This window comes from Eschrichtius robustus, chromosome 13 (genome assembly GCF_028021215.1).
Source record: "Eschrichtius robustus isolate mEscRob2 chromosome 13, mEscRob2.pri, whole genome shotgun sequence".
Taxonomy (NCBI): domain Eukaryota; kingdom Metazoa; phylum Chordata; class Mammalia; order Artiodactyla; family Eschrichtiidae; genus Eschrichtius; species Eschrichtius robustus.
The window spans coordinates 68,446,953-68,459,851 of NC_090836.1; the positions used below are offsets into that span (position 1 = coordinate 68,446,953).

General features: G+C 34.4%; 1 protein-coding gene across 1 annotated transcript in view; it reads left to right on the forward strand.

Moving 5' to 3' along the window:
- Positions 1-12,899, forward strand: part of ACSS3 (acyl-CoA synthetase short chain family member 3) — a 149,365-nt gene that overhangs the window by 117,842 nt on the left and 18,624 nt on the right. The window contains exons 10-11 of the mRNA XM_068560206.1: positions 1,169-1,264; positions 4,018-4,081. Of these exons, the coding sequence (XP_068416307.1) occupies positions 1,169-1,264; positions 4,018-4,081 (160 nt within the window). The remainder of the gene's footprint in view (positions 1-1,168; positions 1,265-4,017; positions 4,082-12,899) is intronic.

Genomic DNA, 12,899 nt, shown 5'->3' on the forward strand with positions numbered 1-12,899 from the left:
GATACCAGCTGAGACGCCATCAAAACGTGAATAATAAACTGAACTACTCTGGAAGGCAAAGAACAGTAATAAATTCTTCCCGTCATTCTAAAGTGATACAAATATATGATAAATCATGGTGGAGACCAGAGTGGAAGAAATACATTCTGAGTCCTTAGGAAGATAGAAGTTTTTAATATTTTGGATTACTTTGGATCTGAATGGTTTGGCAGTTAATCCCTTGGGTGTATGTAGGTGTACATTTAAGTGTATAATATTAAGCCAGTAGTTCTGAAACTTTTTACAATCAATACCCTCTTATCTTACCCTCCATAGAGATAAATCTCATATTCAAAATATTCTGGTAACTCCAAACTTGTATTTGCCAATAATAACGAATGCATTCTTTTATAAACAAATATCAGTTTCAGAACTTATGATTATTATGTAATAGCTGCTGTTATTCTGAGTTACAACTTGAGACAAAGAAGACAAATGTAACATTTTTGTTAATCAATGAAGGCTAATTGTGAGTAAATCTCTGGTCTTGAGGAAATGATCAGCATAAGATAAATAGCTTCCTTCCTAGGTTTTGGGCCTTCAGAAGTCCAGGAGCAACAGATTTAAGCGAAATTTGATAAAGCATTGGTAAATTCAGTTTTAGATGCAAGGTCTCTAGGCAAATGTAGATCTTAAAAAATTAGAATATGATCCTGTTCATATATTTTTAAAAATCTTCATGTTACCTGTTCCAGAGACTAAACTATAAATAAAGGAAATATTTTGCCCATTGCTGTTATTTACCCTGATAAAATAGCTTTAGGTGAGTTAAAAGAGCATCTTTTCTAGAGATTTTTCAGTTTTTAACATACTTTGTGAAACTGCACAGTCACATAATTCTCCATTCTTCATGCCTTCTGATCCACAGCTGAAAACACTAGAGAGGCCTTTCTTTTCTTTAAAAGAACCACTACTATATATATTATTTTAAATTTGTGTCCTTAAATTTTAAAAATGTCAATATTGTATTAATTACTGGATTTGTTTCATTTTTAAATAGTACATTTGCACTATTTATCTATTCCTCATGCAGTGAAATTCTGTGGAGGGAGGGGGCAGTGCAGGCACTGAAGAAACGTCATGATCTCAAGTTGAAATATTAAATGATAAATAATATTTATTTCTCCAGAGACTGGTTCCCCAATTACAGCGTCATGCATTGGATTAGGTAATTCTAAAACACCTCCTCCAGGGCAAGCAGGAAAAAGTGTTCCAGGATACAATGGTGAGAAATTACCCTGATTACTTGAAATATGTAATGTTAATAAATTTGGTATTTTTCTGTATTTAGTGTGAATCATATTGCTTGAAACATACTAGGTGCTTAATAAGTATTTGAGTGAATGCCTTGTATTAAAAATGTCTAACTTTTTGTGATAACTTTTGTTATTAGCCAATTTGATCGAAAGTAAGATTGTAGACTTCTAAGGACATGTTCTAAATGATTGTCATAATATACGGCAAGTTAAGCATATGTATGCGAGATTAACACTTATGGAATACATGCTAGGTGCCAAGTACTTTGCATACATTTTTTCAACTAATGCTGAGGTATATTTAATTTACCGATATTATTCCCATTTTAGAGATGAGTTAGCTGGTGCCCAGAGAGACTAAATAACTTTCCTAAGGTAACACAGCTCATTAGGTCCTGAAGACAATGCAAACCATTATGTTTTATTTTCTTTGTTTGTTTCTGTTATAAAAGCTGCAGTTTTTCCCATTATATATGCTATCTTTTAATTTAGAAGTGATGATAAAGCTTTTGAACCTTGTTGGCTAAAAAAAATGAATATAAAGAGTAAGGATTCTAAAAAGAAAAATAATCTCATCCTTGCTGGCAGTATGTGACAATGAGAAACACTATCTTTTCCATATTTGTTTTAAAATTATTGGTAGTGATTATAATAGTTCAATAATCCCCTGGATTTCACCTCCTAGTTGTATGTCTTATACAAGGTGACTCGTTTAAGTTATACATTGTTACACAAGTCAAACATTCAACTTCTTTATTTCTGAATGGGAATAATAATGCTATATGCTTCATAAGGTTGCTGATGGAACACAGTGAAGCACTAACAGAGCACCTGCTGGTAGAAGGACTGAACTGTCTTAGCTAGTAGTGTCATTGATATTTCAGAGAAGCCAGAGGGGCTGACTTGATTTAGTCTTACACATTCATTTTACAGACAAGGAAAATGAGGTACAGAAGTTACGTTATTTGCATAAGGTCGCACAATTTAGCTTAAACCCAGCATCTAGGAACAGAATACAATTCCTGCATACAGTTTGTATTTGCATGTATATTACAAAATGTAGAGATGTGTTTTTGCTTCTCTGATGTAAAAATATTACATTTTCCTTCTAGAACAATGACCGGTTAAGGATCATTTGGTTTAATCTAGCAGATATATTTATAAAAAGACACGTACGATTTTTTTTAAGGGCAAAAATAGATACTCTGTGAAGTCAGTGACTTCTCCAGGAATGGAAGGGTGAACGCAGCTTTATGAAATCTTCCCTTTGAGCAGTTCTGTCATCCCTGCTCCTTTTATTAGAAAAATTGCTTTTGTGTTGAACCATTTTTAGGGGCTGATGACTGTGGGAGATGTTAACTACGTTCCCTTTCAGTGTTTCAGTACCATTTTCATATCCAGCTGTAAGAAGGAGTTAAAGCTTTGATGCCTCATGGAATTTCAGTACAGATGTTTCTCATTGTCTGAAAGCCATTGGCTTACAGACAGCACAGCTTAAACGCTAGAACTAAAGTATTTATAACCAAGGGAGTAATGACTTTATGACGCATGATTTTTATGGTTATTCAGAGATTCAAAAGTATAATGTAACATTTAATATTATACTTTTAAAAAGCCATATCCTTTTGGGAAAGGAAAGAAAATCATTTTTGTGTGAAAAACATTCAAAGTAATGTAATACTTAATTTCACATTCATTGAGTATCTTACTCAAGGTTATCACTATATTTTTTTTCAAGTAATTATTGTACAACACTATGAGAAGGGAATTTTTTCCACTTTTAAGATAGGGAAATGGGAGGGGTACTAGAGCAAGAATGTGTTCCAGGGCACATAGTAAATTGGCCACCGTACTGGGATTTGGGGAGACAAAGATGAATTATCATGGCTTCACCCTTAATGAGCTCACATCTAGTGAGGGACAGATACCTACACCGTTAATAACTGTCAGAATAGAATTTTGAAACAAAGTGCTCTGGGAACACACAGGAGCAACTAACTTTTTCTGGGGATAATGTTCTTCTTTTCTTATAGCATTTTTTAGTAGAATAACCTGGATGGATGAAGCCACATAAAGGATCTATTAAAGCTTAAAACATGGTGATATATCCTTACTCTAGTTTGTACTAAAGATGACTGCATGTGGATACAAGCTTTGGTCTCTTGAAATCCCTCAGGATTTTAACAGTGTAGCATAGAACACATTGGGATAATATTTGGGAAGGTTAAATTGACCTTAAAGCTCATAAGTGGATATTAAGCCTTAAATCAGAAAGAGGAGTTTGCCAGGCTTTTAAATTCTTTATTTTTATTGCTTGAAATATGTTTTGTCTATGTTTTAGCACTTTATATCCTTTAATTTTTGAAAAGCTGAACATATTTTTAATATTTTTGACAGAATGGAGGGGTATGTTTGAATGGATGTAAACATAGATTTTAAAATTACCAGTGTATTTGAAATACTATGTCTTTATTTAAGGGTGATTCTGAGCAAAAATTCATTATCTAATTAAAAATTAAAAACATGTACACTTTAAATTTTCATTTTTGCTTATTTATGTATGTTTGTGGTCTTACAGGAATTAAAGGATGCCTTTTTAAAGCTAGAGTTTTGGGAAGCTGAGTATAGAAAATTCGGAAACATTTAAGCCTTAAGTTTATGTGTTTTTTTTATTCAATTATTTACTTATTTATTTATTTATTTTTTATATTTTACTTTGCAGTTATGATTTTGGATGACAACATGCAAAAACTGAAGGCTCGGTGTTTAGGAAACATTGTGGTAAAGTAAGCAAAATTTTCAGTGCTACTATTTAAAAGAGCAAGAGTTGGTATGTAAAATTAAGAAAAAAATAGAGTGGTTGCAATGATATTACTAAGTGAAGAGGTTCCAGAAAAAGCTTGTAAATTGTTTGAGAATACTCAGTGCCAGCTGTTGTAATTTTAACATGGAAGCCCCATAAAGTGGAACCAATTTAGATAGGACTTGTAAAAAGATAAATCTTGCATCTTTTAAAAAATATTTCTGATTATACGAGTAATGCATAGATGATAAAAGTAACTTAAGTACCAAAAATATAAAGAAGTAAATAAAGTTTCTGTACTCTGACCCTTCAGTAATACAGTGTTAATTTTGTAATATATATGACTTTCCACTTTTTGAAATGCATTTTAGGTTGTTGGAACAACTTGGTTTATTCTCATGTATTCTTGTTTTTCCTTAACCCTGTCTCGCAAGCATTTTAAATTTTACTCTGCCTTTTAAAAATGTTTATTCCCTTTCTAGGCCTCTTAGTCTTTTTTGAATATTTATGATTATAAATAATGCAGTATTGAACATCCTTTTTGTGTTGTCTTTTCTTCTTTTCTGATAATGACAATAGTACTGAATAAATTTCTAAAAGTGTAATTACTGGGTTAGATAATAGTACAATATATAATCCCTGACTCATCAAGTACCACAATTGCTTGCCAGCAGTTTTTATCATTGTTCATTTGATAGACAAAGTGCTAAAATTTGTAGTAAAAATATTCAAACGTACTTTCATTAAATCAGTACTTTAAAATTGTTAAGCTAGCAGAAGCTGAATTGGAAGTTGATTAAGCTGGAGACACACAGTTATGTGACATTTTAATAATTGATACAGGTAGCTTTATTGCTTCTGATTAGCATGATATTGGCATCTCTACTGATATGCCTTAAGTAGTAGAATTTGCCAGAATGAGCTGTTATGAATAAAGAACATTGCATGTGGTTTTAAAAAAGTTTTATTTTCCTATTTATTTAAAAGAATTCTTATTACTTGGCATTCTCAGATTGGTGTAAGATTTTTTTCAGGTTAATAAAACATTTTAAGTTCTTTGAAAATTAAATGAAAAATAGTTATTTTAAAAAGAATGTATTTTTTCAAGTAGAGATACTTTAACCTTATAAAAGGCTAGTAGAGGAGATGCACTTTGTGTATATTTCTTCTCAGATTTTTATTGTTATCAGTAAACATGTGAACACTTTATTACTTTTTTAATTTAAATTTTAAGACGTTGCTGGCAAATGGAAAAATTAATACTGAATATACCATTTCTACTCATATTTTTCTGAATCAGAATCCATATTAACATAGAGCTGATTGAAATCTTACCTGTGAGGGGGAAAATTGTTGGGGACAAGAGGAAAGCTTGCTAAATGATTAATCTGAACAAGATTGTGGATGGATGCTTAACTAGCTTAGGGAAGCACATGGTTTGTGAGAGCTTTTAAAAGCACTCTAGCAGCTTGCATTTTATATAACCCCTAACTCTAAATGAGTCATCTATTTCATAAAGCAATGTTTGCAAGATCCCAAAGGTGGCATTTGATGCTAGTAGAGTTTTAAACCCGTCATGCATCCTGTCACTCTAATTATCAGTGGCCTCACCCCACATCCATTCAGAAATAATAAAGCACATAAACTATAATTTTTTTCTCATAGCCATTAGTGTTACTTCAAGTACTTTAAAATAACAGAACTATTTGTTGCCTTAAAACATTCTGTGCTTTAGGTTGTCGCCAATTCAGAAAGATTTTCTTCCCTCTCTATTCCTAAACAGGGAATGTTATTGTGCAGATCTCGGACTCTGAGATTTCATTATAAATTATTTGATGATACAATATATTATGACATGCAGTGGACTTTGATTCATCCCTTAAGTTAATAGTGAAACTAGGTATTTGAAAATAATTATATATATATAATTATATTCAAAAAGTAAGGTAGAAATAATGAGGAAAAAAAGTTACCACCAAGATCTCTCTTTTTGTAATAGAACAGTCTTGAAACCTTATTTCAGGAACTCACTTTTATCTGTGAGAGCAAGGATTTCCTTTTGAAAACCTCATCTCCAGTAGCCATTCCAGTCTAACTCATTGACCTGAAAATATTTCATGCATCCCAATAGCTGCTTGCAGTATGCATAGGATGTTTTTGTATTTAATCAAGAAGACTTGCTTGTATCCATCTATAGCTATTCTGTATGCTTTGAAGGGACACACATCATTCATCCAGAATGGAAAATGGCTGATGAATGCTTCTTAAGAGCACATAATAGATATATGTTTAATTGAATTAAGGGAAGGAAAAAAAGCACACCTTCTTGCCTTAATAAAAATTACCGTGGTTTAAAAAAGCAGTGTGTAATTTGAGAAGAGAATAAATTTTTCCATGTAGACTATATTCTAAAGGTCTGTGATCTGAAAAGCAGGGTCCTTTCCAGGGACCAGCTACCTGAGTCCCCAGAACCACTTGGTGGACTTTTAAAGGTGTTTGATGAAAGATTATATATGGTGTCCAGGGTTCACAAAATATCTGAAATTCTGAAATAGCTGAAATGTTTAAGAAACTTGAAAAATTTATAATCAAAATGAATATATATTTAATTGAAAATCTATAAACTTTAACATCATAACAACTTCATTGTCAATTTAGTCTTCATAAATTTTTCATTTTATTTGCAAACAATTTTTAGGTTGTATTTTCTTACTTCCCATGATTCCTGAGTATGTACAGTGATTGCTAAGAAATAATAACCAATGGTAAGCTATAGGTGTGGCTTCTTGCCGTATGATTTCAAAAGCAAAAATATAACCTTTTCTTTTTCAGAAAAAGTTCTAGTTTATATGGTGTATTGCTATATTATACTATCTTTGCATGGATATGAGGTGAGGCCATCAATAATAAGAATGACTCGGTCCCTAAGAGGCTTAAAACGGAGCTGGCATTAAAAGCTACCGTGGGGAGAGACCGCCAGCCAGAGATAGATGTCCATTCTTCTCCATTATTCATGCCCATGCTTTTCTTTATTACTTCTGTAATAATTAAGTGGAATATTCTCTGAAAGAAAAATATTCCCTAATGCTACTTATGTTCACTAATTATACCTGTAGTGATTAGAAAGAATAGAGGGAAAAAGCTGCGTAGAATATTTGAAATGTATGGGGTTCAAGCTACATTAAAGTAAGTCAGCAAAAATATTACATCTCACTGTTTTAATCCCAAATTTGTTTGTTTTTTGTAAATACAGTTATAGCTTCTTGTTTCACTGTAAAATCTGTTACAAATAGTGTAAATAACATTTGAAATTATCTTTCTCTGGCAGTTTCTTTAAAATCTGAAGCTATAATCATACTTCTAAGTTTTGCAAGGTACTAAGCATAATGATTCGTTTTATCATGTTAAGATGACTCATCCCCAAACCAGAAATAATGATATGTGGTAATTTTGATAAAACCTCTTGATCCGCTTCAGCTCTTTTAACTCCTTTTGTTAAGGCTTTCTAGAAATCTCTGTTTTGCTCCTCTGGGGATCCCTAAACTAGAAGGTAGACATTTAAGTGATTCCTAAACTACTGTAGACCCTAGGATGTAATAAACATCAGTCTTGCAGTTCTTGTAGATTACTTGCTTTCAAAGGATTTATCTTTCTAGTAGAAGAGAAAACTGCATGCCTGCATGGTAGAAAATTCTTTTGATTTTGAAACTTACGCCAGGCAGTTAATTTTGTGGGAAAGTTATGATACCTGAATTGCTATGAATACAAAATGTTCATGAATTTTAGAAGGTGCTTCTGTAATTGCAACCAGAGCTTCAAAGTGCAGAAATATGAGTCAGTAATTTCCAGGCAACACCGTGCAGGGCATGAGAGAAAAGGTTAACTGCAGTGCCTTCCTCAGTACCACAGTGCTCACCGTTGTTAAAGCCATAGGTCTCTGACTCTTCCTGATTTGTGGGCATACATTTTTCCCTGACCAGACAGGGTTGTTGCTGTTGGAAGTGCAGCTTGTCTGCCTCCTGCTGTGTCCCGCTGGCCTGTGCCCTGCAGCCAGTGGTGGGGTGCCAGGGAGCTGGATGGCCTTGTCTAAGTGGCTTGTACTCTGGTGCCTGCCGATTTCTCAGCCTCCAGATATTGAACACTTGGTCCTTAATGATGCTTGTTCACATCCTTATAGTTTTGCGGGAGTGATTTGGTCACTTACTGTGCTGCTGTTTGGGAGAGGATCAGTACGGCTTTCCTTCACCAGTGTATCCTTTGAATAAACCAAGGATGTCGTGTAATTGTATTCACATTCCTTTCTAAATCTCCTATGCAGATTTTAGTATGATCTTTTATTAGTCTTACAACAACACTGTGCGGTAGGCAGTGGGACAGATATTATCTCATTTTCGACATGGGAATCTGAACATCATTAGTAGTTACACAGCTAGAACTCACATTTCTAACCCAGTTGTTTGTCTGCCCAGAGAGAAAGAAATTATGGCCTAATCAGTCTCTTCTGGGGAGATGAAAAGTAGCTTCGTAGGAAAATCACAAGTAGAGCCTAAAGACCTTGTAGGAAATACTGGGAGTGCAAAGTTGGGATCTAACTCCAGAATTCTCTAGGGAACAGGAGTTTTGTCTTCAATTTACAGTATTTGTATTGCAAATGGGGATTCCTGATGGAGCAGTGAGTACAGATCGTCCTTTATCTGGGATTGGAGGCATCTAGGAGTTTTATTTATTTCAGATTGATCAGGGATGTTTACCTGCTACAGTGATGGACATTCTCTTCCTTCATTAGCTATTTAAGGATTTCTCTATGATACCTCCCCCTCAACACACACACACACACACACACACACACACACACACACACACATACACACACACACACACCCCCCACATTACTGCTGCCTCAGTTATTTCTCTTACCGCTTAAGAATGTTCTCTTTGGAAAGGATTTTCTCTAAGAGAAACTCCTCATTCACAATTGGATAGTTTGTAACAAAACTCACCTTTTCACTCTGTTTGGGAAGAGTTAGGAAAGGTATCACAGGGTGGTAACATTTGGTCTTGTATTTGAAGGATGAGGATAGGCATTTCCCGACATATTTCTTAGTATTTTCAGAAAATTTCCTTCCTTCTGCCAGTCCAATGAATTTTTATGTTATTGTAACTACAGAAAAAAAAATATTTTTTCTAGAACTTTAGAAGTAGAGCCCCAGTGCACTCACTATTCCAGAAGGAAAACCTGCATTTAATATAGAATAATCATTAGGTTAGCAACAAGAAAAGCGTTAATTTCAAATACTGCAAAAAAAATTCTGCTCTAGTTCATATACACCTAACTTCTTTCTGGAGACTATTGCTTCTCTTCTCACATGTTTTACTTCATATATATATGAAGTACATATATATATATATATATATATATATATATATATATATATATATATATAAAGCAACTATATATATATATATGTACACACTTCCAATTCTGGAACTCCCTTTTCTGCTTTTCTTTAGGACCAATAAATGGCATTTTCCAAGATACCTTCTTTAGAGTCTCTTTTCAATATTGAAATAACCATCTGAATTTTTAGACACCAGACTTTATTAGTGAAGAATGGATAGCATTCTCTTATTTTATCTTACTAATTACCAATTGTAATTTCATATCTTGCTTTCCAGCCTGTTCCTCAGTTAGACTTGGGGATAATGAAGAAGTTTTCTAGGGGCATCTCAAAAATGACTTGGGACCAGACACATATGCCATTTGCAGCAGGTCCATACCTTGGCTGGTGATAAAAACTTCCCTTCCAAGAGTTCCTGGCAGTATAGGATTTAACCATCTGCTGTAAAACTTGCCTGACAAATATCTTAAATGTTTACATTTTGATGTTATGTCATTAATTTAATGGAATAGACATCATTCATTACAGTCTTTCTCCCTATATGTATTCTAAAAATTACTAAATTTCTTGTAAATACACAATATTCCAGGATCTCCACGCATCTCAGATAATAGTTTATATATTCCTTCCATTAATGTCTAACACAGTGATTTTAGGAATACCAAGCACTCAACAAATACTTGACTGAATAAAGAAAGTGCATGAGTTAATGCATGCATCCATGAATGAATAAATAAATTAGATGATCAAATAATTCTTCTGATGTTTTCTTCTCTAACTCTCAAATCTCCACCCTCTCTCCATTGGCTACCCTGCTCAACTCTTCCCCATCCTAAATCAGCCTGCCTCTCTGCATTAGACCCTGACGTACATCTCTCCTTCCAGTCACCTGCAAACTTTTAAAAAGTATAGTCTAACCTTACTGCCTGCACTTACTTTCCTGCTTACTCGTTGATCACTCCAGTTCTTTCGGCTCCACTCTGCAGAAATGGCGATCCTGGGGGAGATTCACAGCATCTCAGTCCCTAAGTTCCATGACCTCTGTTGAATCCACTTTCAAACAAAATTTGCACTTCACTTGACCTTGTTGAACGCTCAGTCATTATTAAAACTCTGCTCTGGAGGCCCCTCACATACTATCCTGGTTCTCATACAGTTGTGATTTGGTTATTTTTGTTCATGGTCTTTTTTTTCCTTGGTCCCTCTTTAATACTGTGTTTGGCCTTGGATTTCTCCTTCCTATTCTGTAATCTCTTCCTGGATATACCCTTGCTATGTTATACTTAATTCCCAAGGTCTATAGGTATATCCAAACTTATGCAGACCTTTCTCACAGATGATATAAAAATCCCTACTGTCCCTGTTCTTCAGAAAATGTATGCAGATATTTAAAGTTTTGTGCAACAGCTGAGAAAGCTGGTATCCTTAAAGCTTATTATTTATTTGTGTACTTATTTTGGAGGATGGCTACCTCTACTTGTAATCCTCTAGGCTTTAATTAATTATAAGAATATAATCTATATGTTACTAATTGCTAGTACCAAATTTTTTTCAGGAAGTAAGAGAAAACACAGATGATCAGGCCATCTTCTTTTAAGAATGGAAATTGCAAACTTAACCAACTTCTGGGAAGTGTAAGATTTCCTTTTCTCTCCAGTAACACCCTTACCAGAAAATGCTAAACTCTTGGTCTCACGTGCACACACTCAATTAGGTACATTCTAGGCCACCAGGAAACTCAGCTCACATTCGATACACTAAGTACTAACTCATTTGGATTATTATTGCAAACACTCAGAAGTCTCTATTGTGAAGAGGCAGTGAGTGTATGCTGGTGAGCCAAAATCTTAGATTTGGGGTAGATAAAATGGATGAGACCCTTCTTTAACAATATGCCCTTCTGTATGCATTGTTCTTCGTATGGGCAGTGTTTTGTGTTTACGGATTTGGATCTGGATTTCTGTCTGTCTGTGTATCTGTGGAACTAAGGAACAACTGCTGCCACTCGACCTGGTGTGTGCATTCAAATTTATCTCAGACCGCACCACTCTCTGTTGTCCCCAGTACAGCCTGAGTGTTAGTTGCCATTTATTATCACAGTGGCCTTTTTATTCTTATTGTAGGGAGGTATTTTCTTATACCCAAGCGTCTGTTAAAAGAATATCCCCATGAAACACAGAAAGAACTATATATTGTGGTACATTTTTGGGGAAACAACTGAAAATTATTTCTTACTTAATATGCAAGCGGAATGCATCTCTGTCAGGTTTGTTGTTCTAGTTGTATATTTTGAGTATAGTCGGCTTCACTCATTAGTGTTTCCTCTTGTGGCCCATGTCATTTGATTTGATTTGTCATTTCTTTTGATTTGTCATTTCTTCTTAGTGTCCTCTTCATTTGTTTACCCTCAGCATCCTGTAAATGCTGCTAAATAAATGATTTTTAGTGGTTGCCATATTCACATTGTATTTCAATGTTTAATGATGATTTTTACACTTGTTATAAAAATATTAACAATTAAAACAAACAGATAAAGTGAAATTATCTCCAAGGTTCATTCGAAAGATTAACATAGAAAAATCAGGTGAAAGGACCTGAAGGGATCATCTGCTTCAGCTTGCTGCCTTCCTGCAGGTTTAGTGATGAACAGTAATAGTAACAACAGCAACAGCAACAATATAGCAGCATCTCTGTAGTTTTGGGGTTTTTTTGCAGGTTACAAAATGCTTTCTCATGCATTTTATGAAATTACGTGAGGTCCAGAAACGCTGATGTAGCCTTTTTTCCTCCATTTTAAAATATTACAAAAAGAAGATCTAGCAAGGGAGGACCTATGGGTAGGCCAGACATAGAGGAAATGGGCAATCCCAGCTGGGCAGCGGATCCCACTGGTAACAGCATTTTCTGCCTGACAGAACGTGAGAATACAGTTCAGTGTCTCAGAAGTCTAATATTGGGGTAGAAGGTGTGTGATGTTGCCTCATGTTGGCAGTAACCATGTCTACTTCATTTTCCATTTTCTCACATCTGCCCTGTGAAGTCACCGCTTCACTTGGTGTTTTTTGTGAGTACAGGAGGGTAGGGTTTTGAAAATCTTTAAGTTTTACAGTATCTAAATTTCTAAACTATAAAGCATCTAAAAAGTTTCCTGAAAATACACTGAGCGGTTATTTTTGTTAGGTAATACTTCCTACAGGGAACCGATATGAGAATTCATTTGTGTATATAAAGATAGATAGATAGACAGATGGATGATAGATAAAGATTAAGCCCTTGTTGTGTGTATAACACCTGTTTCATACTACGGAGGAATGAAAGAAATATAAGAGGAAATTGATTGAAAAGAACAGATATACGCTACCTTCTACTTTATATGCTCACCTATCTTCATGTGTTCATAGG